This window comes from Delphinapterus leucas, chromosome 1, assembly GCF_059928025.1.
Source record: "Delphinapterus leucas isolate spDelLeu-1000000601 "Yukka" chromosome 1, BTC_Dleu_Yukka2, whole genome shotgun sequence".
NCBI lineage: Eukaryota > Metazoa > Chordata > Mammalia > Artiodactyla > Monodontidae > Delphinapterus > Delphinapterus leucas.
The window spans coordinates 81,213,646-81,239,640 of record NC_143129.1 but is presented as its reverse complement, the minus strand read 5'-3'; the positions used below and the strand labels follow the sequence as shown (position 1 = coordinate 81,239,640).

The window sequence follows — 25,995 nt, the reverse complement described above, 5'->3', positions numbered from 1 at the left end:
AGGATGGCAGAGGAGGGGGGGGAGCGCAGAGGGAGGCTCCGGAGCCCCAAGGGGTGGAGGGGTCGGTGGTGGAAGCTGCTGGGCAGCTCCGCAGGGTCTCTCGGGCATCCTGATTCCCCCCTGCGGAGCTCTGGGGTCAGGCACTTTCCGTAGGGTTGTCTTTCAGTCTCCCAGATGTGGGGCAGTTCTGTGCAACCTCTCATTCTAAATGTTCCCTGTGGGTATCATTTGTGGGGCAAGTTCTCAGCCCAGAACACCCACTGCGGAGCTTAGTCTGAGATGGCTTCGGTGGGGGGCTCCTGAGGACCAGCCCCCGCGCCTCAGTGGGGGACCTCTCAGGGTGGGTGCAGAATCCTCACAGTGCAGACGGCTGGCAGGGCTGGGAACCTGGGTCCTCACACAGGAATGAGATTGCAGAGCAGCAACACCTCTTGCCTTTGAAGTCGTTTTATAAAGAAGAGCACAGGTTAGGGTTTATGTTTACCCTCCCCTGAGAGAAAAAAAAAAAAACAACCCTCCTGACCACCTGCTGTTTATCCCTCAGAGGAGGGCTCACAGCTATTTATAAAGGCAAGAGAAGTTCTCGGGCAAGATCACGGCTGGAGAAACAGGTCTCCTTGACCCTGCCAGACTTGGTGGTACCCAGGCATAGAGAGGTGGAATCGCATCTGCTGCCTTTCGCCATAACGAGAGCAGGGCTGGAGGACGGGGCCCAGACAGTCCTCCGAGGGTCTGTCCTTGGCCTTCTGACTGTGTCCAGCCATCTCTTCTTTTAGGGTTTCCTTTGACAGATGACAGCTGGGGCTGGGATAGAGTTTGGGCCACCCCACGTCTAAGATTGGTGAACTGGGGCACCAGGTGAAAATGCTCTGGGGTCCCTCAGGATTGGGATATTCCCTGAGGCCACTAAGTTCCTCTGATCTGTGACCTCAAGGAAGACAGAGACTGTGTCAGATTAAATGCGTCTATAGAGCTGCATGATGAGTATGTGTTTCACATGTATGTGGACGTGTGTCTCTGATCACATTTGTGTAACCACTAAAGTCTATTTTTAAAGTGCACATAAGAAGTTTGAGTTCTAACTCTGTCTGTCTGTCTGTCTATCTGTGACGCTCTTGGCCTTCATCATACCCTATCCTTATACCCAAATCCCATAAAAATATTATCCCCAGCCCCTCCCTTATCCCCATCCCATCCTTACCCTCCACATATCTAGTCTCTTTTAGACCCCAGGGTGCCCAACGGTTTCCTTGCTGAGCTGGGAGGAAGGGGGAAGGCAGAAAATCTAACGATCCAGATTCATGTTATATACAGGTCCTTCTGGGCTCCAGATGCCAGTCTCTGAGCTTGATGCATCTCCCCAGCCAAAGCCCCCAGGGAAATGCAATGAGGTATTTCAAAGGCCTATTCTTAGCTTCTGAGCCCAGAGTTGAGTTCTGTTTGTCCAGGGTGTCCTGGATCCCCCTGTTGTCCTGAGGACACCTAGGTCCTCTTAGAGGTCCTTGTATCCCACCCCAGGTCTTCCAGAAGCTGAGAGAAGCCAGGACAAAGCTGAGGCTGGAGATGGTGTTCCTCCATCCCCACCCTCTAGCTCTTGGCCCGCCGCCAGGCAGGCTGGTGGGCAGAAAGCCAGTCTCCGCATTTGCTCACCCCCCCAAAAACAGGCAGAGACCACCCTCCAGGGCGCACAAGAAAGGAAAAGCCCAAGGGGAAGGTGAGCCACGAGGCTCTAGGGAAGGGAACGTCACTTGGACAGCCCCTCAGGTGACTCGATTTCAGTGCTGAAGAGTTCCTTGTAGAGTGGAGGGAAAGCAGCTTGGACCACGATGGGGTGGAGATGCTGGAAGGTTTGCAGCTTTTCCACATGCTGGCTACACAGGCTCCGAAGCTTCCCCTTGGGTGGCAGCTGGACATGGGTTCATGGGGAAGGAAGGTCAGTACTACAGCTCTGTCCCCAGAGCAGAGAAGTACCCCCATCCTTCCTGGGCTGGGATAACCCTCCTTGCTTTCTCCCTGCACACTTGGCACTTGTGGAACAGCCAGATCCCATTGGTAGGGGTAGGTCTGTGTTCAGGCAACTGGAGGCTAGCGAGAGCTGCTATGGGACAGGTACATGTTTTCTGGCTGAAACTCCCAAATGGTGTTCCTTCTACTCCTAAGATGAGCCCTGTTAAAGACTCTCTAACTCATATTTTATGCTTTTATAATAGTGAAATTCTGTCACTCTCTGTTATGTAATGTTATGTGCCTCTTTGCCTTTGTTGATACTGTTCCCCTCCCCTGGAATGCCTTTCCAATTCTTCTGTGCTTGGCTAATTCTTACTCACCTTCAGTGTTACCTCCTCTAGGACTATTTCCCTGGGTTAAGGGCCCTTCCTTTGGGCTTCCCTCTGTGCAGCACTGAAATCCCATTTTACGAAAATGATCCAATTTGTCTGTCTCCCTACCCTAGATTTAAACTCCTTAGGTAGGGTCTCTCTCTCTCCCTTCCCTCCCTCCCTCTCTCTGTATCCTCTGTAGCTATCAAACTGCTTGCACATGGCAAATGCTCAGTAACTGTTTGTTTGGACTAAGCAATTTCCAAGCAGGTACCCAACACTGCAAACAGTAAACCAACACTGCCAGCACTCAGCCGGTGGAGGGGAATGAAAAAGGCCCAGAGAGCCATGAGGAGATAGAGGCAGGGAGACCTCACTGGAGAAAGGCTGAGAAAACCATTTATCGTCTGCAATTTCCTGTATAAGCAAGTGAACCTTAAAAATACCTCTCACCAGCCACCCCCTTTTCCCCAGCTTAGTTGCCTAGGAAAGGGCCAGTCAGGGAAGAGCAGGCAGCATGGGATCCCTTGAAATCTCTTGAATTCATTCTCTTTTCATTCCTCCTGCTTTATTTTGCGTTTGTCTGGGCTATTGCAATAGCTTCATTCATTCATTCTCAAATATTTGTTGAGACCCTTTTGGCTAGGAACTGTGATGGGCTGATCAGTGAAGAAAATAAAATCTCTACCTTTATTAAGTGTATATTCTAGTGAGGGAGCCAGAAAATAAACATATGTTAGAAAACGTCTTTAAAAAACAATAAAGCAAGGGGCTTCCCTGGTGGCGCAGTGGTTGGGAGTCCGCCTGCCGATGCAGGGGACGCGGGTTCGTGCCCTGGTCTGGGAAGATCCCACATGCTGCGGAGCGGCTGGGCCCGTGAGCCATGGCCACTGAGCCTGCGCGTCCGGAGCCTGTGCTCTGCAACAGGAGAGGCCACAACAGTGAGAGGCCTGCATACTGCAAAAAACAAAAAAACAAACCCCCCCCCCAAAAAACAAAAGAAAAACAATAAAGCAGAGTGATGGGTAGAGGGCTTTTTGTATGGGGTGGTATGGGAAAACCTCTCCAGAATGAAGGGCTGGAGCAGGCCATTTGGAAAACTAGGGGAAGAACCTTCCAGGCAGCTGGAAAAGCAAAGTCCTGAGAAGCAACCGGGCTTGATGTGTTCAAGAAATAGCGAGGAGGCCAGTGTTGCTGGAATGGGTGACTGAGAGGGCAGTGGAAGGAGATGAGGTGAGAAAAGAAGTCGGGGGGCCAGACACATCATGAGGCCAGTCGGCCACGGCACAGACTCTAGATTTGATTTTCAGCATGATGGGCAGCTCTGGGAGTGCTGAGAACAGTGCTGTGTGGCTGCTGTAGGACAGACAGGGATGGAGCAGGGGTCCAGTTAAGGAGGCCTCTTTAATGGTCCAAGTGAGAACTGACAGCTAGGGGGTAACAGTGGGAGGTGATGTATTCTGAAGGTGGATCCAACAGAGATTTGCTTTCCAACTGCTCTCTCAGGTTCTCCTCCCCCTAATCTATTCTACCAGACTTGAAGTTTATTTAGGTCAGAGCCTGTCGTATAAGTCACTTCTGTATTCTCGGCACCTAGCACTCTGCCTGGCACATAGCAAGTGCCCATTGCCTGAACCGTTACATAAATGGTTCCTTTACACTGGTTCCAAATTAAATTGCCTAAATAATAGCTCTGATGATATCATTCGTCTAGCCTTTGGTGCTCTCCATTGCCTGGAAATAAAGTCGTAACTCTTTAATATGGCCTTGAAAGTCCTCTCTGATTTGCTCCTTGACCTAATTTTCAAGCTTGTCTTCTGCTACTTCCTTGCCCCCATCAATCAATCCCAGCTCCTGACCTTACACTTTAGTCAAAATGTTCCATGAACTATTCTCTGTATATGCATTATCTTGCCTCCTTATTTTTCTCCATATTGTTCCCTAAGCCTGGAATGCCTGCCCCACCCCCTGAAGGCCTGTTAAAATCTTACATATTTCATGGCCTAGTTTAAGTGCCACCTTCTCTGGGAAGCATTTATGACCCACTCCTTTTACCCTCAAGTTATTTTTAATCTCTCTTCCATGCTCTCACATTTCCCCAATATCTCTTATTGTAGTACTATATTAGGGGCACAGGGATACGGTAGAAAAAGCCCTGGGATTAAAACTTACATTTATCGCTTATGATTGCATAAACTTGGACAAGTCATTTAAGTTTCCTTATCACTACAGGGAGATTTTAACACCTATCTTACTGACTGAGTTGTCATAAAGATGAGCATATCTGTGAAAGCACTTTGTTAATCCCATTATTATTATATCCCATAACACATTCTCCTCTATCTTAGGGTCATTGGTACACGAGTCTCTTCTTCACAGCAGATTAAAAACTCTTGGTGGGGGTAAGGACGGCACCTCTGTATCTTTCCATTCCACAGTACAAGCACATGCTGGGTAAGTGGTGGCTCTATTAAACTGAATTGTTCCCTGGAGGTCCCTCCCAATTCCAAGCTCCCTAACTTCCCATCTTTACCCACATGGAAGTGACTGACCAGTCCCCTTGCCCCCAGGCTGTTGCAAGCTCTCTCACACAACTTAGCACTCAAGCACTTCCTCCTCTGGACCCTCAGACCGTGGCCCTCGCAAGCCCTGATGTCACAGACCTGGCACTGGGCCTGACCTCCTCTGTCCCAGGGACTGCTCCTACCTTTGCCAGGATGCCGTGGCGATGAGTCTTGCAGAGATGATGATGAAAGGCCAGCTCCAGACTGTACTGCAGCTGTTCTACTTTCCTTTTCTCTTGGAGCCCTGGCCGGTCTGAAGGAGGGGATGGGACCATAGCAAGAAAAAGAAAGAACATGGACGTTAACTTCCCCAAAAGGGTGTGTCATTCTGGACATCTGTGCTGAATATAGATCTTCCTAGCTGAGTGAGAGAGAGTGTAAGTGTGTGTGTGTGTGTGTGTGTGTGTGTGTGTGAATGTGTGTGTCTTGGTTTGATAATGGTAAGCTATGGGGCCTTGGGCTGGGCTAGCTTTCTACAAGGAAAACTGGAGAGAGAAGAAAGGAATGAGACATTCCAATCTCCCAGTTCCAAGCTGCTCTATCCCTGGTACCCTGATATTTCACATAGCTAATTCAAAGCTAGGCACTAAAACTCTGCTGTGGGGAAGAAAAAAAAAAAAAGTTCTCTCTTCTTCCCCGCCACCTGGCAGGGACGGCTCCAGATAGGAGATGGGCTTTGTAAAGCCACCTAGGTCAGCAACAAGGCCTCTGCAGCAGTCTGTGGCCAACTTCAAGAGACAAACCACCTTTTGCCCTGACTCCATAAAATACCCGGAAGTCATCTTTTAAGTCTTTATTTTCAGTTCAAGGGGAATGTTTAGGTCTCTACTCATTGGCAGAGCCAGAAGACTGATAATCTTGGTCTGCAAACTCAGGTTAGCAGCTCAAGCCACTTCCCCAGGTTCTCTGAATCCTTAGCATTCAGCTGGCTCACCAGCCCACTACATTCCAGCGGAGTGGACATCCAGAGTCCTGCCATGATGGCATGTTGTCTTTTGTTTTGGTTTGGTTTTCGTTTCTGTTTCTGGCTGCGCTGCGGGGTTTGTGGGATCTTAATTCCCCAACCAGGGATTGAACCCATGCCCTCGTCAGTCAAAGCGTGGAATCCTAACTACTGGACCGCCAGGAATTCCCGATGGCATGTAGTCTTGAAATGAGTTCACACAGAGCAGTGATTCTCAAGCTTGGTGGCACATTACAATCACTTGTGAGAGGCTGTTAAAACTTCTGGTGTTCCGGCAGCACCCCAGATCAATGACCTCAGAGTCGCAGCAATCATTTTTAAAGCTCCCCAGGCGATTCCAACGTGCGGCCGCAATGGAGTCACTGACAGGGACTCACAAGCAGACTAATTTCTCCCAGGGAAATGGCTCACTTCCGCTCTTCCTCACGTCTCCCCACTTCTCCAACCCCGCCTGCGCTGCTCTTTTCCCTCTGTCAGGCTCCCCTGGATCTTTATTTTAACTCATATTTTTACAGCAATATTCGGGGCGGGGGGGAGGGCTCATTCTGCTCTTTAAAGTGACTTCCCAGATTTAACCACAAGCGAAGGTCCAGACTCTTCAGTATCTGTTGCGCCCTCCCACTGCCTGAATGTCCTTTACCCAAGCCCAGTGACACTCACTGGCGTTGATGAGGACGAGGGCCGTGTAGAGGGCAATCTCGTCCTCGGAAAAATGCAAGGCACTCAGGGAGTGGGAGAAGTCAAAGATGGAGCTGATGAGCTCGCTGCAGCCTGGTGGGGTGGAAACGAAAGAGTGAGCAAGGTGGGTGAGGCCACAGTGCCCGAGGACACCCGCCCCTTGGTGTTTGGAGCAGAGCAGGCAATCTGTCCTGAAAAGAGGGTGCCCTGGGTCTCCGGGATAGGGTTGGCATCCGACTCCTCTCTCTCATTTCCCCCTGCCCCTCACCCAAGGCTCGGAAGAGCTCCATGCCACCGTATTTGCCTTCAAAAAAGACTGTATGGTTGTCAGCATTGTAGGCCCGGCACATCCTGACCAGCACTACTTCCATGGCTCCTGGGGAGTGGGGAGAAAGGCAGGTACACCATCAAACATGGCCAGGAATCTGTCTCTGTCTCCCTCAGTGTCCCAGTTCCCTTAAGGCGCCTCCCTCCACTCAGCCCTGCCCGTTTCCTCATCTGTCCCCACTGCCCCCAGGCCCGCCCCCTCTCCCTGGGCACCTGCTTTGAGTAGCACGATCTGGTCATTCTGGCAGAGCTCCATAAAGCCCGAGAGCCTCTTAGCGAACTCCACCACGTACTGAATGGCCTCGGTGAGGCGGTGGGCACAGCGTTCCCACATCTCCCACATTGACTGCAGGGAAGGAGGGGGTCCCACTGTAGCCCTCTTTATGACCCCGGGACCCCCCCAAGGCCCTGGGAACCCAGACAGATAAACTGCAGGGGGTAGATTCTGAACCGCCACATTCTCAGCACCCGTGTTTTTAGCCTATTCTTAGCACAAATGTGCACTCCAGGTTAATTCCTGTCACTTGGACGCGCTTAGCGCCCACCAGCCACTGGCGCAGAGTTAGCTGTTGTGGTGACTTAACAAACGTCTGAGATACAGCTTTTGCCCTCAAAGAGTGTGCATCTTGTCGAGGTGACTAAGACATACCAAACAGGTGCTTTTAGCGCAGGAGCTGTTGTCAGAGTGACAGGAGGGAGAGAACAAGCTTTGGAGCCAGATGGATCTGAATTTGCCTTCAGATCCACTACTTTGCGACGAGGAGTAAGTCTACGAGCTCCTCTGAGCTCAGTTTCTCGGTCCATTAAGAACAGAGATGGATGCCAGCCTCATAGGTTGGTTGTCCTTAGGGTCAAGGATAATTTATGTAAAGCGCTCAGCACAGTGCCTGGCAGAGAAGGAGCCCTTAACAAATGCTGCTCAGGATTCTGACTCTTGTCGTCGTCGATGGAGGAGGAAGGAGCTTAGGCCGAGGTCTGTTCGCCAATGTCGGGGTGATGGGGGAGGTAGGATGAAGGACGTGTAAAATGACCACAGGCAGGAGCTGAGGAGAAGCTCTCATCCATCTACGAGGGTGCGTACTTAACAGCGGTACCCACTGTGTCTTTCTGGGATACCCTGCCTCGCCCCAGCCCACTTGTGTGTGCAGGTGGCTGTCTCTGGACCCCCCAGTGGTGGTGGTAGGTCCTCCCTTCCTTGCGCGGTCCCCTGGCCTCACCTTCCTCTGGTAGCCGGCCACCTCCTCTCGGGAGAAGACGGTGGAGCGCTGTCCGAGCAGGTCCTCCAGCCGCAGCTGACACGTCTCTCGGTAGGACTTACAAACGTTCTGCACCAGATGCTCTGGGGCCGGAGAAGGAGGAGGAAAACAGGGCCTCGATCTCAGCCAGCTCCTACCCTTCCCATACAAGGGGCACTCCACTGCCTGGCCTAGCGCTGCTCTGCCTCCCCCTGAGGCCCCTGTGCACGTCTGGTTTACACGGGGTGCTGACTTGGGGTGCTGACCCCCCCTTCTTGGAAGCCCCTCCCTTATCTTCCTCCCCCTCCCTTCTCTCCAGCTACCTCCCCAGGGGCTCACCAATCTCCGTCAGGGAGGCATAAGGCGCCTCTGGGGTGCTGCGGAAACTGGGGCTGAAGTAGCTGTCCGGGCCCCGTCCTGGTTCCCCAAGCCCAGGGTGCCTGGGGTCCTCGAAGTGGAGTCCACGCCTGTCAGGGGTCGGCTGGCTGCCTGTGCCATAGCAGTTCTCTCTGCCCTCGGTCTTGCCCCGCTCAGGGCTGTATTCCAGGTGGTACGAGGCCCCGTTGAGCCCGGCCTTGGCCAAGCTGTTGGAGTAGGAGGGCCCGCAGCCTGGGGCTCTCAGGAGACTGGGCGGACAGGCTGAGGCCTCCGGCAGGTCAGGCGAGGAGCCCAGGGGCAGCTGCCCATCTGGGAGCCCCAAGGTGCAGGTGAGGGGGTCTGCTCCTTGGGCTCCTGCAGGAGGGGTCTTGGCCGCTTGTTCTCTTTGCTGCTGTTGCCGCTGTTGCAGTTGTTTCTGCACCTCAGCATGTAGGCTGTCCCTTTGCTTCTTGGACATGCGGCCAAACTTGACAGCTGAAAGAGGTTCGGGGATCAGGAGTTTTTGAGGGGGGAGGACAGGGTACAGGGCAGAGTGAGTAGGCATCTGCGTCATCACAGGGTTAACTTGCTGCTCCCTGAATCGCTGACTCCAAGCAGAGCAGAGCTTCTCCAGTCCTGCCTAAGAGCCTCCCTTCAGGGCACTTTTGTTCAAGACCCCTCCCACCTCTCACTCTGGTTTGCTTCGGGGCTCGGTGCAACCCAGACATTTCAGTCTCCCGGGCAAACGCTCCTGGCTCGAATCCAGCTTCTACTAGTGGCAGAATTCAAGCAATGAGTCCTGACTGAGGGCCCTGGCCTCCTGATATGGGGCTGGGGGTGGCTGAGTGGGGGGCCTCGAGCTATATTGGGGTCACCGCGCCTGTCTAGGAGGGTCGGAGGAAGAGGAGAGCAGAGAGCACAGGTCTCCCTGTGGTCAGGCCTGCAGGCTCCCTGGTGACCTAGATACTCACCACAGCCCAACCCAGGCTCCGCGGCTTGTTTCTGAACATCCTCTTCTGCTGTCTCTTTCCTGCCTTTTCATTTGCCCTGCCACCCCTCCCAGGTGTGGGGACACAGCCCCTGGTCGCCCCGCCTGCCCCTCTGCAACCCTGCGTGTTTCCTTTCACTTTGTTATTTTGGGCGCTGAAAAGTGCTGACAGGCTCCTTCTGGCTCCTCATCACCTCAGGTCTCCCCCGGCCCCCGGCCTGGGCTCCTTCTGCGGTGTTGCCGTGGGAGCGGTTTGGGGGCTGCGAGGGGGCAGTGGCCGAGGAAGGTGGAGAAAAGCCACCAGGAACAGCCGGCCTCCCCAGCCTCAGCCTTCTGGGCTGTTCTCAGGCCAACTGTGGTCCCATTCGCAGCCATCGCCCCCTGGCCCAGGCTGGGGATGGGGCACTACGGAGGGAGATGGAGCTGGAACTGGAGCCATGGGGCAGGAGGGAAAGATGTGGAATGCGGATGGGATCTGGGTCACAGGGGAGTCGGGTGAGGAAACTCCATCCGGAGGAAGGAGCAAATGAAGAGTCTGGGACCTTGGGGAAAGGAGGGTTGTTGTAGCAGAGCCTGAAGCTGGGGGCTGTGAAGACCTTTGATGAGGGTAGCCTGCCCACTGCCTCGGTGAACAGTGGAAGAGACAAGGGCCTGCCAGAGGGAGGGACGGAGCCCCCAAAGGGCGTCCTAAGCCCTGTCTGGCACAGCAGGTCAGGCTGCCCCTCTGGAGACTGAAGCCCCGGGGGCTGCGTGCTTGGCCTCACCGTCTCGGGACATGCCCAGGGCCAGGCATTTCTGCAGGCGGCAGTGCTGGCATCGGTTTCGGCTAGTGCGGTCAATGGGGCAGTTCTGCTGACGGGTGCAGGAGTAGGCCACGTTACACTGCTGGCTCCGGCGGAAGAAACCCTGGGGGAGGCAGGTGGAGACCAGGGCTGCTGATCTGGGCCAGGCCCAGCTCAGTCCCAAGTGCCTGCAGCCCGCAAGCTCTAGCCCCACCTTTTCCAGGTCTTACACGACGCCTCAGTTTTCTCTCCTCCATTGTAATCTGTCCTGCAATCACTTCCCTAGTTGAAGACAAGGCCCTCCTGTGCGCAGGGCTCTCCAGGCAAGGTGCCACCCGGGCAGCTCCCTAGCTGTCTCAGACCAGCCCTGCAGGCAGAACAAAGGCCACCGAGCCCCCTCTCCCCATCTCTGAAGAGACTGTGTATGTGTGTGTACTCACCTTGCACCCCTCACAGGTGATAACCCCGTAATGGATCCCAGATGATTTGTCCCCACAGATTTTGCAAGGGATCACTTCAATTTGTGCTAGAAGAGGGAAAGAGCAGAGGTCAGCCCAGGAGCCGTTGGTGTATCCTACCGCCTGGACCTGGGGGGCAGATACAGGGACACGGTGCTCCCCTTGCTTCCCTCCCCCGCTCCAGCTTGCTGTTTCCCTCTTGCAAGACGGATGAAGGAGTGAATGCCAAATGCCACTCAGCAAAGTGTCTGTGGAGGCTGTTTTAGTTTCCCGGGCTGGCCGGGGGTTGTATCAGTTCTACAGAGGCAGAGAAAACAGCTGCAGAGGCCACCTGTTCAGCCCCTCAAGATGAAAAGCTCTAGTTGCCTCCCTCTTGCCTGGGGACCTAGGAGTCCTCACGGCTTCACAACACCTGCTTCCCGCCCAGGGGGCTTCCTCTGTGCCGCCCTCCCCCACTGGGGCTCGGCCCACAGGGGCAGAGTGTGGGGCATGGTGGGAAGATGTGGTCCACCAGGCAGGAGGCACCTGGGGGACAAGTAGAGATGCCAGCCATCCTCGGCTGGGCAGTGAAGGCTCAGGGAGGGGCTGTGCAGAGACCAGGGGCCGAAGGGGGCAGGGTCCACTGGGTGGGCCCCAGAGAGGGTAAGGAGAAGCCGAGGTGGAGCCCAGGAAAGTGGGGTCAACAAGCCAGCTCTGCTGGATGTCTGAGAGCCAGGGAGCGGATCAAACAGGCCTCCTAGGTTCCTGGCCCCAGAGCAGAGGGTGGCTGTGCGTGTCTCCACGTATGAGAGTGTGCATGCTAACGTGTGTACGAGGGCCTCTGCGTCCAACTGTGTGCGCACAAATCATGAAGGTTAACACTGGCTGGGACTACGGACCATCAAATTCAACCTCTTTTTTTCCTTCACAGATGAAGGAATAGGCCAAATGAGATCAGGTGGTTGGCCCAGGTTCATACCGCTAGGTTACCCAGGAGCTGGGTCTATATCCCAGCTCCCCATAGCTTTCCATTCGGCTGTTCTGTGTATATGACTTTTGGGGCACACACATCAGTGGGCATGTTGCATGTTTGAAGGGGTGCTCGTGTGTGTGTGTGTGTGTGTGTGTGTGTGCGTGTGTACACATGAAAGGTACATGTGGTTCGTGAGCCAATAGGCATGTCTGCTTGAGCCAGTGTGCACACGTGCATATTTGTTAGTGTTTGTTCACTGGCTGCCAGGACCCCCCTCTCTCCCGCTGAGCTCACTATAACCTACCTCCCCGCTCCCTTCACTGCGGTTGGTTACTGGCCCCAGGTTTGCCCCATCCTTGTCAATGCCCACAGCTCTCTGCTGAGTTTCAGGGACCAGGCATTGGCCTCCCCCCAGCCAATCTTTGAAGGCACTGGGCAGAGCTGGTGTCCCTTTCATCACTCCTAAGGGCATGTGGGTCTCTCCTTTGCCATTGCTGACCTGCTGCCTCCCCTCCGAGGGGGCATGCCTGGGGTGGAACACGTCATAAATTCGTCTAGGACCGTAGCCCCTTCTCATCTCTGATCCCAAGGGTCAGAGGAAGCAGCTGCCTGCCTATAGGGCAAATCCACAGTCCTGTGAACTCTCCTCTGGTCCAGGCCTGGACCCTGGTTGTGTGTAGGACCTGCTGGTGTGAGGTGGGGAGGGTGACCATGGCTCCGTGGCACTCCCTGAAATCTTGTTTCCATCATCCCCTCAGGCTAGCCTTGAGCTGAGTCAGGGCAAGCAGCTGCCTTCTCGCGGGGGACGGGGTGCACAGGTGTCTAAAGTCCCTCCGTTAGCGCTCGAGGCTTCTCCTCACCCCCAGCCCCACTAGTCTGCCCAGCACCCACACTACAGGCTGTGATCATCCAGGACAGACAGCAAGGGAGCTTTGAGATTCTTTCCAGCAAATTAAGAGCAGATTGGTATGAATGGAGGGAAGAGAGAACAAGGGGTGGGGATTGGGTGCCTGGAAAAGGGGCAGAGAACGTGGGGGCACATGCACATCTGGCCACTGGATTCTCTGGGTCTCAGTTCCCTTGCCAGTAAAAGGTAAGCATAGCCTTCACCACCTGGCCAGGGGGTGACGGGCGGTAGCACCGTGGGTATGTGGTATCACCTGTGGAAAGCGCTGCGTGGCCGCGAGCACTGTGTGTGCGGGCTACCACCAAGCACAGCAGTGGGCGCAGAACCCAGAAGGCATTTGAGGCTCAAGAGAAGTGCTTGTGCCCTGTGGAGTCTGCTCTTGCCTCTCCCCAACGCGTTTCCTCTCCAACACCGTGGGATCTCCCTCCTCGGTGGCCTTAAGCCCAGAGAGGGCAGAAACCAACATGGGTCACCCAAAAAAGTAAGCGGGAGGGAGACTAGGCCAAGCCACAGTGGGAACTCGGGCTCCAGCCCAGTCCTCAACCACAGGCCTCCCTGCCTCTTCCCTTCTCCAAGAGCCACATCCGTGTGCGTGTGTGAGCTGACCACACGGGTAACTCAGACACATCTCTCTGCCCCACAGCCTGACTCACTGCTGGTCCTGGCCCTAGGAACCTCACAACAGTGTCACCAAGACCTCGCCCTTCTCATAGGATGATGTGGCCAGCCACAAACCACCTTCACAAATACCCATGTTTGGGGGACACCAGAGTTTAGACCCCAGCCACCAGGCCAGCCACTCCCCCATGCTCCCCAACCATAGTCCGAGACAGAGGTGCACAGTGAGGCAGGCACACAGGGAATGAGACAGGCACATAGGATCAGGGGTTTCAGGCTAGAGGGTCAGACCCTCTAGTCTCTGAGCTAGAAAGACCAAGAGTTTTGGGACCCGGAGACAACAGAGACAGACCCAGAGAGAGAGAGAGCCGCAGAAACACAGAAAAACCCACACTCGTGCCCTGGGCCCATGCCCAGCCCCTGGCCCTCTCAGCACTGTCAGGCCCTCTTATCCTACTCCTGCCTCCTGGCCCTGCCACCTGTCCCCCCGCAATGCCATCTACCCAAAACCTCAAAGAGAAAGTACCGGTGCACTTGAGTGTGACTTGTGGAGGAGGGGAGGGGAGAGAACGGGAAGAGGACTGGCAGAGGTGGAGGTGGGGTGAGCCAGAGCTGAAAAACACCTCGGATACCTCACCTTCAAAACCTCCCCCTTGAGCCCTGTCCCTGAAGCAGCAGGTGGTGGGAACGCAAATTGGGGAGGGGAGCTGAGTAATCACAGGATTACTCAAGCTGTTTCCCGGGAGCCTGGCCTGCCAGGAACTTACCATCTAAGGGCCTGACAGTGCCAGGAACTAGAACCAAGCCGAGGTCAGGAACGTCTAGGCCAGCCCCTGCAGCACGGCTCCCGCAGCAGCCCTCACTCTGCCCAGCCTCACCTGCTGCTTCGGGAAGATCTTTGTAGCTCACACTGTAGCTCTCTCCCAGGGCCCACCAAAGGAAACCCTCCAGTTCCAAGGAGGGAGAAAGGCCCCTGTGCACACGATACCTCCTGAAACCACCTAGTGACTGCGTGACTCTAGACCTCTGAGTCTTAAACAAGATCACCTAGCGAGCTTGTTAAAATGCAGGTCCCCACACGGCAGGTCTGAGGGGGGTCCAGGCTCTCCCATTTGAACAAGCTCTTGGTTGGTGCCCAAGCTTGCTGGTCCTCACCCTACCTTTCTGAGTAGCAAGAATTTAGTCCCTCTTCCTGTTTATGCCTCTTCCTGGGGCATAAGGGTGGGGTTGGTGGTCTCTTCCCCAGCTCATTCTTGTATCTTCCCTGCCATCCAGTGTGACCTCTAAAACTTTATTCTGACATGGTACTAGGTAAAGAAAATGAATCTCTTCTGGACTGCTTCGGGGATTGAAGGATCCCCAGGGAGCTTCCTCTGAGCACCTCCTATGCGGGGAAATATGGTAGAGACAAAGTAGGCTGTCCCCCCTCCCTCCAGCCTCCTCTAATCTCACCTTTCTCACAGCTGCGAGATTCATTGATAGGGCTCTTTGAATGCATCCAGAGCTTGGCCCTGTGCCACCTTAGGAAGCCAGCCCTGGGCCCTGTCCAGGTGCCCTACACCACAGAGAGGAAGTGGTGGGAGCAAAGGAGGGGCTGCAACCCAGGGGGATCTCTCCCCTCAAACCCCGGAACCACCCCCCAGCTCTGGTAGAGAAAGGATGCAGCCAGAGGACCCAGATTAGCTGGGGTCCTCATCTTCTCCTGGTGCCCCATCAGTCTAAAGCTAGGCTTTTCCTCTTTTCTCTTTCTCTCTCCTTTTCTCCAATGGACATCGATTAAGGCCGAGTAATAAAGATAGACATCAGCACTGGCTGAATTCTTATTCTGTGCCAGGCGTTACATACATTTTTCATTTAATGGTCACAGCAATCCTGTGAAGTAGGTACTATTTGTATTGTCCCCATTTTACAAATGAGAAAACTGAGTCCAGGGGAGAGTAAGCGGCTTGACTAAGGTTACACAGCCAGAAGTGGCAGATCTGGCATGTGAACCCAGGTCTCTGTAACCTGAGAGCCAGTGTCCCCAACCATTGAGCCATATACTCTATAAGGATGAGACGCCCAAATGCACTGGGCGGAATGGGACGGGGGACAAGGTTACCGGCTGCAGGGGAAAGTGTGAAGTGAGGGGGTGGGCTAGGAACGGAATTCGGGGAGGACACCCATGGAACTAAAGCCAAGATTCATGTCTAGTCTAAAGATCCAGAGAGACGTTATTCCCTCTGTCCCACACCTTCTGTGGTGCCAGCCCCCTCCTGCTTTTACCCTCGGCTTCTAAGGCCAAGGAGGCATGGCTCGCCCATCCCACCAGAGCTCCTGACTTGGGACTCCTCGGGAGACCACAGCTCCCTTGGGGTGTGGACTGGCTTTCACACATCTTGGTAGGTCTCTCTGCAGGAACAAATGAGTGAGTGAGCAAGAGGAATGTATCTCTTTTCTTAGCTTAGGGCCCCCTCACCCCACAGCCCAAACTAGTCCCTCTCCTCCCACGGAGACCACAGCTCCGGCCAGGGAACCCCTGTGTACCCCAGCCTGTCACCAGCTTCCCTCCTTTCTCAGCTCTCAGTTCCCACAGCTTCTGCAAAGCTGGAAACCACGGCGGTGGGCTCCGCCACAAAGAGCAGGAGGGGGAGGGTTAGGTTGGGGGTCAGGAGACAAGCAGTTGTACCTGGTGAACGCTCCTCCCTGCCCATGGTGAGAATTTTCTGCTGATACACCCAGATCCCAGGCTGAGAAAGTAGTGAAGCTAAAACTCAGGTGGGCGAGGGAGAGTCTGGGGTTTTGAAAAGCCACGAAAGACAGCCAGCCACCTGAAACCCCCCCTTGGTGCCCTGCCACCCCCGCAGTCTGGGACAGGAGAAAGGAGGGGAAACAAAAAAACCGAGTGAAAACAACCAGTGGCTGGGGGGAGGACATGAATCACCAGGAGGAAGCTGTGAGGGGTGGGAGCCCAGACGCCACAATCAGTGGCCTTCCCGGCCTCCGGGCTGCATCTCCTCTCCAGAGTGCCTCTGCTTGTGCAGACACCAGTGGACCCAGGAGGACCCTGGCTCTGGCCCCGAGGCCCTGCTCTGTTGCCGTCCCTCCTCCCAGATAGACATCTCCATCCTTCCTGAGCCCAGAGTCCCAGGGAGGGGCAGCATTGCAGCAGCAGAAGGAGTGGAGATTAGATCTCAGAAAGGACTAGTCACTGGAGGAGGGGAGGAGACCCCAGGGCTGCCTTTCTTGGAGAGCTCTTAGCATGGGAAAGTCCCCGTTCCCTGTTTGAGGCAGTGGCCTGGGGGCAGGGGAGGGAGAGGGAGCCCCTGGGAGGGGCAGCCACGCCAACACCCACATTTCATTGTGGTGGGACGGGCTGGGATGCTCCCAACATCTAGGGCCTTGGGCTGGGGGTGTTTGGGAGTCCCGTTAGGAATGGGAAGAGGGGAAAAGGCGAGGGTGCAACAGTGATGCGAGGAAGGAGGGGGCCCTTTGTAAAGGGCTCTCAGGCTGAGGTCTGTGGCACCTGGGAACTTGGACTTCTTTCTGGCCCATGGCTCCTCATTATCATGACCAGACTGGAGATAGATCAGGGCACAGCAAAGACAGGCATGCAACCTCGTACCCCTCGTCCTCCCACCTCCCCATCCAGGCCGAATGCCGGGGCCTCATGTCTCTTGGCTCCACACCGGCCGCACCCCAGAGTGAGCTGACGGGGCCACCCTCCCTCTGGCTGGCTGGGGAGTCTTTCTGGCTAATGGACATTTCCTCTCTACTGACCAGCATGTTGCCATGGCAGAGAGCCTGTTTCATTCCTTCAGAACTTCTAGAAATCCCATGCCTCCCACTTTCTGCCTTCCTAGACCCAATCAATACTCAGTGTCTCCCCTCTCCTGCCAGCTTTCTTTCCTCTCTGCCTCTCCCTGCGTCTGTGTGCCCTTCCATCTTTGCACTCCAGTTCTGTCTCAGGCTAGACACCGCAATGTTTTGACTCTCCTGGCATTTCTCCAGTTATATCTCTATCTGGACATCACTCTCTCCCCATGTGTTTCATAGATCTTTTGTCATTTGAGTTTGGCCTCTGCATCTCTCTTTATTTCTTGATCTATTTCTGCTCCTTGTGTGTCTGGCCCTTGGGTCTTTGGGTGTGTCACAGTCCCAAGACCCCAGTGCTCTGCCCGCCCCAGCTAAGGTCAGAGAACATGGTGATGGCTGGTACTCACTAGGGGGTCAGGGCAGTCAGATAATCGGGGGCTATGAGATACCCAGGGATGTCCTAGTGAGAGGGACCAGTGGTACCAACCCCCAGATTGGAGGAGACCCCCTCTCTTGCCTACTGCCCAGGGGGATATCATGTAGAGCTGACCAAGTGTCTCCCCCGTCTAGTCCCAGGAACTCCTGCCCTCCTGCCAGGCTCTGAAACACATCTGATCATTGCTTCCCAGGGTGGATTTGCTGATTTGAGACCATTTCTGGGAAGACCGGTTTGCTAACCTTTGCTGCTAATGGGAAGAAGCTAGAAGGGAAACTGAAGCCCCAAGAGGCCCTTCTTCTTGTGGAAGATTCTGGCTCTTCTCCTCACCCCTCCTGACCTGCCCCAGCTCATACACATGCACTGGAGTCTCCGTCCCAAATGTGGAAATGAAGTTCTTTCCTATCCTTGATCGCCTCTGTGTACCCTCTGGGAGAGCTGAGTTTCCTCCACTACCCTTGGAGGTGCTTAACTCAGAGACCAGCACTCTCTCCTTAGTCCTGGGCCCTCAGAACTGGGCGCTTCTCCAAAGTTGGTTCTGTTTTAAAATTCAACTTACTTGTTTTAAGGAGACAAGGGCCCAATGACTTGCCTAAGGCTACAAGGCTAGTCTGTGAGAGGTGGCACCAGAACATGGTCTTTAGACTCAGCCCACGGGTCTTTCCAGGATCTAATATGGCCTCTCTTTTGTGGGTTGTGGGAAGACCCCAGGTTGAGGCTGGGGGTACCTCAGGCCTCAGGCCACAGGGGCATGGGACTTCCCTTTTCCTCCTTCGCCCTGTGCTCTGAGAGGTCCTCTGGCTTCCCTTACAAGTGCGAGTTGCCCACCCCTGCTCTGCTAGATGGCACAGGGACCCCAGACATCTGCCCACCAGCTGTTGGCCCATGGCTCTGGGCCAGGAAACGGGTGAAGCTGAGGGCTTTTTGCTCCCATCTCCACTGTGTGATCCTACTCATCAAACAGGCATCTGAACCTAGGGTGGGGGTCTCTCTCTCTCTCTCTCTCTCTCTCTCACACACACACACACACACACACACACACACAGCCCTGGCTGGATTCCACTTGGTCATCATGTTCCTGCACTGGGCGGAGAGTGACGGAGAGGCCTGGATGCTGGGGTTCTGACCGCCTCTGCCTGCTGACCTGGCTTTACCCTCACTGTCCCACCGCTTCAGGGTACAGCAACTCCTTCGGACTCTTTTCTCACCCTACTCTCAGGCCGTTTGGAGGCACGGAGGGAAACACTGCAATGGGAGCCAGGGGAGTGAGTTCAGGCTGGCTTATAATTACCAACCTCCACCTACTACAGCTGTGTGATCTGGGGTGAAGCACTGGGCCTCTCTGGGTCTCAGTCTCTTTTTTGTAAAACGAGGGTCAGGGTACCTCAGATACTCTTGGAGATCCTTTTCAGAGCCCATGACACAGGAGTTCCTCAATAGTCCCTTTACTGTGGCTGCTCTAAGAGAACTGCTCAGGGAGCCAGACTCCCCGACTATTCCACCCATCTCCCAACAGACCTTGGCCTTGACCGGGACACCCCCTGCCAGGGAAGAGCACTCAGCTCTGCTCACACTGTTCCCAAGGTGCCCGTCCTTTCCAGAGGGCCCCAGGCTTCCCCTCTCCCGGGTGGCCCATTCACTTACTTCTCATGACTGAGTCGTGGGCTTTGCCGCCTGGGCTCCCTGTCCTTCTCAGCAGGGGTGTTCCAGGGATGGGGCGCAGATGGCAGTGGGGCTGCGGGCCGTGGCTCTGCACCTAGCTCTCCCCCAATGCTGCTGGGCAAGGGGTTTAAGATCTGCACCCCACAGGTGGCTGAGTGACAACCCCCCCAGCTCCACCCCCCCACCCCTCTGGGGTGTAGTGGGTAGGATGACAGGCGCCCCATGTGGCCAATCTGGGCCTGGGGCAGAGTGTGAGGGGCGGGGCAGCCAATCGCAGGGGGCGTTGGAAAATTCCAAAACCACAGGCGAAAGACACACGCGGTAAAAGCTGTTTCCACCCGCCAGGGTAGTTCTGGCTGGGGAGCCGGAATGGAGCTCACACGAGCCTGGGGCCAGGTCCCTACTCCCCCTCCCCCCGAGGATCCCAGAGCCTGACCCTCTTTGCCAGGTGACTCCAGGGACAGGGATATTTCTAGAGGTAAGTCACAGAATGTCTGCCTGGGGCCACCTGCGACCCTGTGGACTGCCAAGAGCCGAGCTCAGTGAGATGCAGTCTGGGAGGCTGCCCCACCACCTACCATGCTCACGCCCTCCCTACAGACACGGTGCATGCCCTGGGCTGGGGAATAAATGATAATAGTAGCAGTAGTAATCATCAGACAAATGCCACGATCTGTAGGAGGGGTCAGTCCATCAGAAATGTCCTCAGGAGCAAGACCGCTGAAATCAGAATGTGGGTGATATGATGATAATGCTTAGCCATATGCCAGAAATGGTTCTTAATGTTTTATGTGGATTAGCTAATCCTCAAAAAATACTTTATGTGGTAGGTACCATTATACCTATTTCAAAGATGAGGAAAATGAGACACAGAGGGGTTAGGTATCTTGCCCAAGGTCACACAGTTAGTAAAGTGGTGGAGTCAGGATTCAAAATCAGGCAGTTTGGCCCCAGATTCCACTTGAGGAATGGGAAGTTTTCTCTGGTTCAGGTCTGCTTACGAGGGTCTCCTGGTGTGCAAATCTCTCTGTAGAGTTTCTTGGCCTTGGGGTCCTTCTGTGGAGCCAGTCAACTTCAGAGGCTCTCTGAGCCTCATAGCTGCTCCGTGGGGTACCTCAGCCTCGGGGTTCCCTCTTCAGGATCCCTTAGTAATCAGGCCCCCTCTTGGTCTGGGGCATCCCTCTCGGGTTCCTCCCTCCTTGGGGTTGTCTCGGACCCCCTTTGGGGGGCTGTCTCAATTCTGGAGCCCATTTTTCAGAGCCTCTGGGCCTGGGGGAGGTGTTCATCTCTCCTGGATTCTCTGGGCCAAAACTCCTAAGAGGTCTCTGATCTTGCCGGGACTCCACGACTCCTCAGCCTGGCACAAGCCTTTCCCCGCTGGCCTTCCTCGGGCTCTCAGGAGCTGGGCAGTGGGTTGGGGGAGGACACTCATCGGTGGGGGTGGGGTGAGGGGGTGGTTGCACGGGGCCAGTGGGTTGCGAAGGGGTAAGGGGGTGTGGTCCTGGCCGAGGTTTCTGCGGTAAGGGGTTAAGGGTAGGAATGGAGCTGAGCCTCTTCCAGTTCCAGATGCTCCGAAAGTCCCCCATCTCCCCCCACCCACATATGGTCCCTGGTCCTCACCTCCCCCACCTCCCCCACGTCACTCCTTGACCCGCTTTCCTCCCAGGGCCCTGCTCAGCATTTCCGTGGGGCCCTGTGGCTAGGGGCAGGCGAGGCACAGATCAGGATTGTGCTGAGCAAAGCAACCCCCCCACCAGAAGGATGTAGCCTCCCGGTGGCCCCCCAGCCCCTGTGTGACCAGCTCAGGGAGGAGGGTGATGCTTTTGCCCTCTGAGATCTCTCTGCTTGGAACAGGGAGCTCTAGCAATTTTGACAGCAGGAGGAGTCGCAGTGAGCTCTCAGGGGGAACTGGTAGGCAATCCAAGGGAGGGCCATAGAGAAATGCAGGTGGCCTCTCCTACCCCAGAGTTGTCCTCATCAATTCAAGGATGTTTAGAAGGCCTTCCTCAGAGTGCCCTCAGGCTGGTAATGGCATGTGGATGGGACATGAGCTTTGAGACCAAGGTGCAGTGGGTGCATTTTCTGGGGGACTAGCCTCTCCCACGAACTAGGAGGATAGATCTGATGTGCTGAGAGTTCCCTAGAGAGGATGTTACTTGCTAGTATCCATTGGGAAGTCCTTCCTGAGCTCTAACCCCTTTCTCACATGCTGTAGCCTCAGTCTTTCAGGGCCCCAGGACCCAGAGTGCTCCTATCTATGTGTTTCCTACAGAGATGAAGGCTTTCCTGCTCTCTAGCCCTGCACAGGCTGGCCCCAGGCTTGTTCACACCTCGGGATGTGTTAACCACTGAGATGAACACCAAACCTGGCTCTGCCTCCACAAAGCTTGGTGCAGGCTCCCGGAGTCCCTGAGGCCACCCTGCCTCCCCATCTCCCCGCTGGCCCAGCGATCTGCCCCACCCCCTTGCGTCTCCTGTGCCTCTGTCCAGCAGCTAGCTTCCTCTCCTTCTACCATGGCCCGCTTTCACTGTTCTCTCCTTGTTTCTTTGCGATGTTCCCTCTCAGTCTTCAGGCTTCTTTCTTACCTCTTCCGATTGCCCTAATCTTGAGGTTTCTTCACCTCTGCCCCTCCTTTCCCCATCTCCCCATCTCCCCCATTTTTCTAGGCTCCACCTCCCTTCAGGCCCGGACATCTCTGCCCAGCTGCTCCATCCCTGCACAAGGCACGCACCTTTCTTTTACACGGACCTCCCTGGAACCCTTGCTAAATTCTTTGCCATCTCTCCACGCCCCAGCACCAGTTCCTACCCCAATTCTCTACTCACAGGTGTGGGTCTTCTTTGCAGCCAGCAGCTCTGTGAAGAGAAGAGAGGGGGTCAGGGCCAAAGGTTGAGGACCACGGAGGACCGAGAGACACTCCCCAATGCCCAGGCTCTCATCCCCACCCCATTCCTTCTCAGCAGAGCCTGCCATCTGAGGAGAAGGTAGGACCACCCTCCAGTGCACCCTTCTCTTCACTCTCTGCCCTACGGTCACACGAGGCCTCTTCCAGGTCCTCAGAAGTGCCAGGCTCCTGACTACTCTGGGACCGCTCCACACTATTCCTTCTGCCTGGAATGCCCTTCCCTTGCCCCTCCTCAATCTAGATAACTTTTCATCCCCCAGGTTCCTGATTATGTCTTTTCCTTGGAGAGCTCCTCCTGCCCTTGTGCTTACACACTCAGCACGAGCATTTGAGTTCCTGGTACTCACCACATCATCTCACTGCTATAACTGTGAAATCTGTGAAACGGGGCTTTCCTGCTAGACAGTGAGCCCCATGGAGGCAGGGACCGTGTCTGCCTTGCTCATCTTGTTATTCTGTTGTGCCTGCCCCTTAGAGGTGCACAATAAATACTCCGCAGCCCAGCCAGAGTTCAATCTCTTGGTTGCTTATTTGTGCCTGAGAGCAGCTGGGAATTCCAGAGGTGTGGTGGTTGAGGGTACGGGAGTGAGGATGTTAGGGGGAAGAGGAAGGGAGAGCTGCAAGCACAGACCCCTGCTATGCCTCCTGCAGGCTCTGGCTCCATTGGCTCACCAGCCTGCAGAGGATGGGATCCCCCCCACCCCGCTGCTGTGTGTGCCTGGTCCAGGGGGAGGGCAGGCAGTAGGGAGCACAGGCGGGTTGATGCGGGGTGGGCAGGGAGGCACAGACCTCCAGAGGGGCAGCTGCTGGGGGGAAAGCCTTAGCTGGAGCATTGTTGGAGTGGGGAGGAGCGTGTCATTCATTCATTCATATGGTTAGCTTTTATTAAACACCTACCAAGGGAGCCCCTGAGAAGAAGCTTCCCCTGCCAGGCCTTGGTGCATTTCTTACATCCACACAGCGGCTTCTCACAGAGCACAGGGCCAGTCTTTCATTTCAGAAAACCCTGCAGGTCTGCCTTATGCCTCTTATAGTTTCCCTAACTTCTGACTCTGCTCTCTTGTCGTTTTTTTCCTTCTACTTGTCCAGTCCTTGACACACCCCGGCTTCGGTTCAACCCACCCGCGCCCCCTACCCCCACCCCCCGCGCGCGCGCGCGCACACACACACACACACACACACACACACACACACACACACACACTGTCCCTCTGCCCAGGAGATGCTTCTTACAAGCAGGATTCCTCTACTGGGCTGGGTGGGGGCGGGCGAGTGGACTTGAAGGCCTGTGTTCTGCTGGGGGTGGGGTGGGGGGAGGACTGCCCAGAGAGGGAGTGGCTCCATCCGGCCCCTCCCGCCTCCCCACCCATCCTGCCTGGCTCCACCCAGCTTCCTCCCTGACGTGGCACCGTCTCTTTGGCCTCCAGCCTTGCGCCTCAGAGCAGGCCTGGGGTAGGGGTGGTCCCCGTGCTTGCCCCGGCAGTGGAGTTCTTCCTACACCAGGTGGCCCTGCAGCCTTTCCCCCTCAGCACTCACACCCTGACCTAGCACATGGCCCTGGGATCCTGCAGAGAGGGTCTCTGAGTTAGACCATCTGCGGGCCCAAGGACCACCTGACTCTCCGTCCCCCGCTGCCCCTGGCTGAATGCCCCACATTTTCTGCAGAAATGAGACCCCATCCCCCCAGGCCAGTGGGGAGGAATGTGCTGGGCTGGTGGGCAAGGGCGGTGGACAGGGTCCTATTGCTTTCTCGCCGACCCTTTGTCATCCCTAAAGGCAGGACGGCTTCCTCCGTTGCTGAATGAACAGAAGAAGGTGGAGTGGTCAGCCTCCCACTGCTGCTTGGGGTCCCAGCCAGATGAGCAGTGTCTGCCTTTTCTCCCGGGGGTGCTCACACTTGGGACGTGGACCCTTCCTCCCTCCAGCTTCCCTGACTCTGCTCCCCTTTCCTCCCCCGTCCCACCTGTCTCTTCCTTCTTCAGCTCTCCCCTTCTTTCCCCTCCCTGTGCTTCCTGTCTCTCCCCCTTCCTATTTCTCCTCCTCTGTCAGGTCCCCAGCCCCTCCTCCCATTTCTCCTTCAGTCTCTATGGAGACCTGTCCTTTCTCACCAGCCTGCCTTCCCCTGCCGACTCATCTTTCTCTCCTTCTCTCTTTGCTTGCCCCTCCTCCCTCCTCACTTCCCGACCAGTCTCTTGCCATCTCTCCCTCTCCTCTAAACCTCCTGGCAGCCCCTTCCACCTGCCTGCAGGGCCCTAGGGCCTCTTACCCTGCGAGGCTCGGTGGTGTCTCTGTGGGGCCCTGTCCATGGGGCAACTCCCTTGGTGCCGTCCTTGCTGCCCTGGCTGCCCAGGAGGGCAGGGAGCAGGGCCCAGGGGAGGGAAGAGGGAGGAGGGAGAGAGCACCTGGCCCAGCATCAGGCAGGGGAAAGGAGTGGCTGGCAGAGCATCCTGGCATCAGGAGGGGACAAGGGGAGAGACGGGAGGAACAGAGTTTGGAGCCTTGAGGAGAAACAGGATAGGTGATGGGAAGGGGGCTAGCATTTATCTATCACCTTCTGTGTGCTGGGCCCTTTGCCGGTCACTTTATGTAAATCTGTGATTTTCTCCAATCCTCCCAACATCCACCATGAGGCCGGCATAGTTGCTCCAGATAGCTATGTGATGCTTATAAGGTAAGTAATGCTCAAAGATAGTCATGAGTTGCCCAAGGGCTTGCACAAGGACAATAAGTGGCTGAGCTGTGATTTGAACCCAGGTCTTTGTGACTTTAGAATCATGTGCTTTCTACTTGACCAAGACAGGTGACAGGAACAGGGGAAGTGGGGAGAGATGAAGACGGGATGGCTTATTCGGGGGATGGTGACTCTTCTACAGGATGAGGTCAGACTCATCTCCATGGTTCTTGGGTTCCTTGAGGCCTCTGCTTGCTTAGCCTCTGCCCTTTGCTGCCTTCCCTAGAATTCCCTGGCTCCCTGGTGCCTCCACATCCTCCTGGTCTGCTGGGGCTGTGGGCAGGCCTGGAGGAGTGTGCTGAGGCAGAGGAGCCATGGGACAGGAGGGGAGACACGTTGCACTGCACTAGTTGCGGGAAGGAGACCCCCCCCCCCAGACTGGGCAGACCCACGCTGAGGAAGGGCTCTGTGGAGAGCTACAGGATACTGCTTCCGCGGGACCCGGATGCCACTAATCTCCTGCACAGACTCGGCCCAGAGTTTGATTAGCTGGGCCTGGCTCTCCTGCTTACCCAACAGGCTGGCTGGCCAGAGGCCAGGCTGCAGTGGGGAGGCTCCCTGGCACCTCCTCCGGCTCTCACTCCCAGCTGGTAAACAGCAGAGCAGGAGCCAGCCACGCCTCAGCCTCGTGACTGCAGCCCACTCCTCCCCGGTGCACGTGGCATCTGGCGTGGAGAGGGCAGGCAGCTGTCCCTTCCCTCACCTGCCCTCCCACCTCACCATCCTGCACTCGTGCCCCACCCTGGAACCGCACGCTCCGCTACCATCAACACCTCTGTTCCTGGGTAGCTCCCAGAGACTCCGGAGGGCTGCAGCTTACGGGACAAAGGTCAGAAGTAGAAAAGGACTTTCCAGCTCCCAGGATGGTTGACAAGGGTGCAGGGAGTGAGGAAGAGTGGAGTGGAAACTTTTGGGGACCTTCCTGTACCGAGAGTCTGAGGGCGTGTGTCTGTTCCTCTGAGACTCTGATTATCCCCGTGTCCTTTTGGTAAATGCATGGCCCACGCGTCTGTGTATACTTCTCTGCACAGAACAGGATGTTGGTCTGTTTTGGGGCTCAGCCCCTTGGGCAAGCTTGGAGTAAGAAGTAAAGCTCTCTAAAGCACCACCCAGGCCAGTGCCCAGCAGACAAGTAGAGCCAGCAAGCGGCAGAGGGGCAGGGTGCAGGGGGTGCTGGGGCAGAGTGTTGCTCTGCTGTCCCCTTCCCTGCCCACGATTGGCTTTGCTTCCTCTCAGTATCCTCTCTCTGTGTCTCTGCCTGCCAACCCCTCCATGCCTATGGCTCTTCTGTTTTCTGTGCCTCGGTAGCTCATCCCT

The 25,995-nt window shown here is 55.7% G+C and overlaps 1 protein-coding gene and 1 long non-coding RNA gene across 6 annotated transcripts in view; one reads left to right on the top strand and one right to left on the bottom strand.

The window, feature by feature from the left end:
* The window catches only part of LOC149750634 (uncharacterized), a 100,028-nt gene that overhangs the window by 12,232 nt on the left and 61,801 nt on the right, over window positions 1-25,995 (top strand). The window lies entirely within an intron of this gene.
* Window positions 1,641-24,342, bottom strand: RORC (RAR related orphan receptor C). Of its 5 annotated transcripts, none has more exons than XM_022564206.2 (11): window positions 24,214-24,332; window positions 21,868-21,897; window positions 10,654-10,739; window positions 10,196-10,337; window positions 8,426-8,938; window positions 8,069-8,190; window positions 7,065-7,197; window positions 6,829-6,900; window positions 6,507-6,617; window positions 5,026-5,135; window positions 1,641-1,906 (listed from the first exon to the last, which is right to left on the bottom strand). In XM_022564206.2, the coding sequence occupies exons 1-11, from the start codon at window positions 24,251-24,253 to the stop codon at window positions 1,745-1,747; spliced, it is 1,521 nt and encodes a 506-aa protein (XP_022419914.1). In that variant the 5' UTR covers window positions 24,254-24,332; the 3' UTR covers window positions 1,641-1,744. The 5 variants fall into 5 exon arrangements, with proteins under 5 accessions (XP_022419914.1, XP_022419913.1, XP_089771566.1 ...); XM_022564205.3 differs by having other exon boundaries at window positions 6,793-6,900; window positions 24,214-24,331; XM_089915419.1 differs by lacking the exon at window positions 1,641-1,906 and adding an exon at window positions 1,919-3,236 and having other exon boundaries at window positions 24,214-24,338.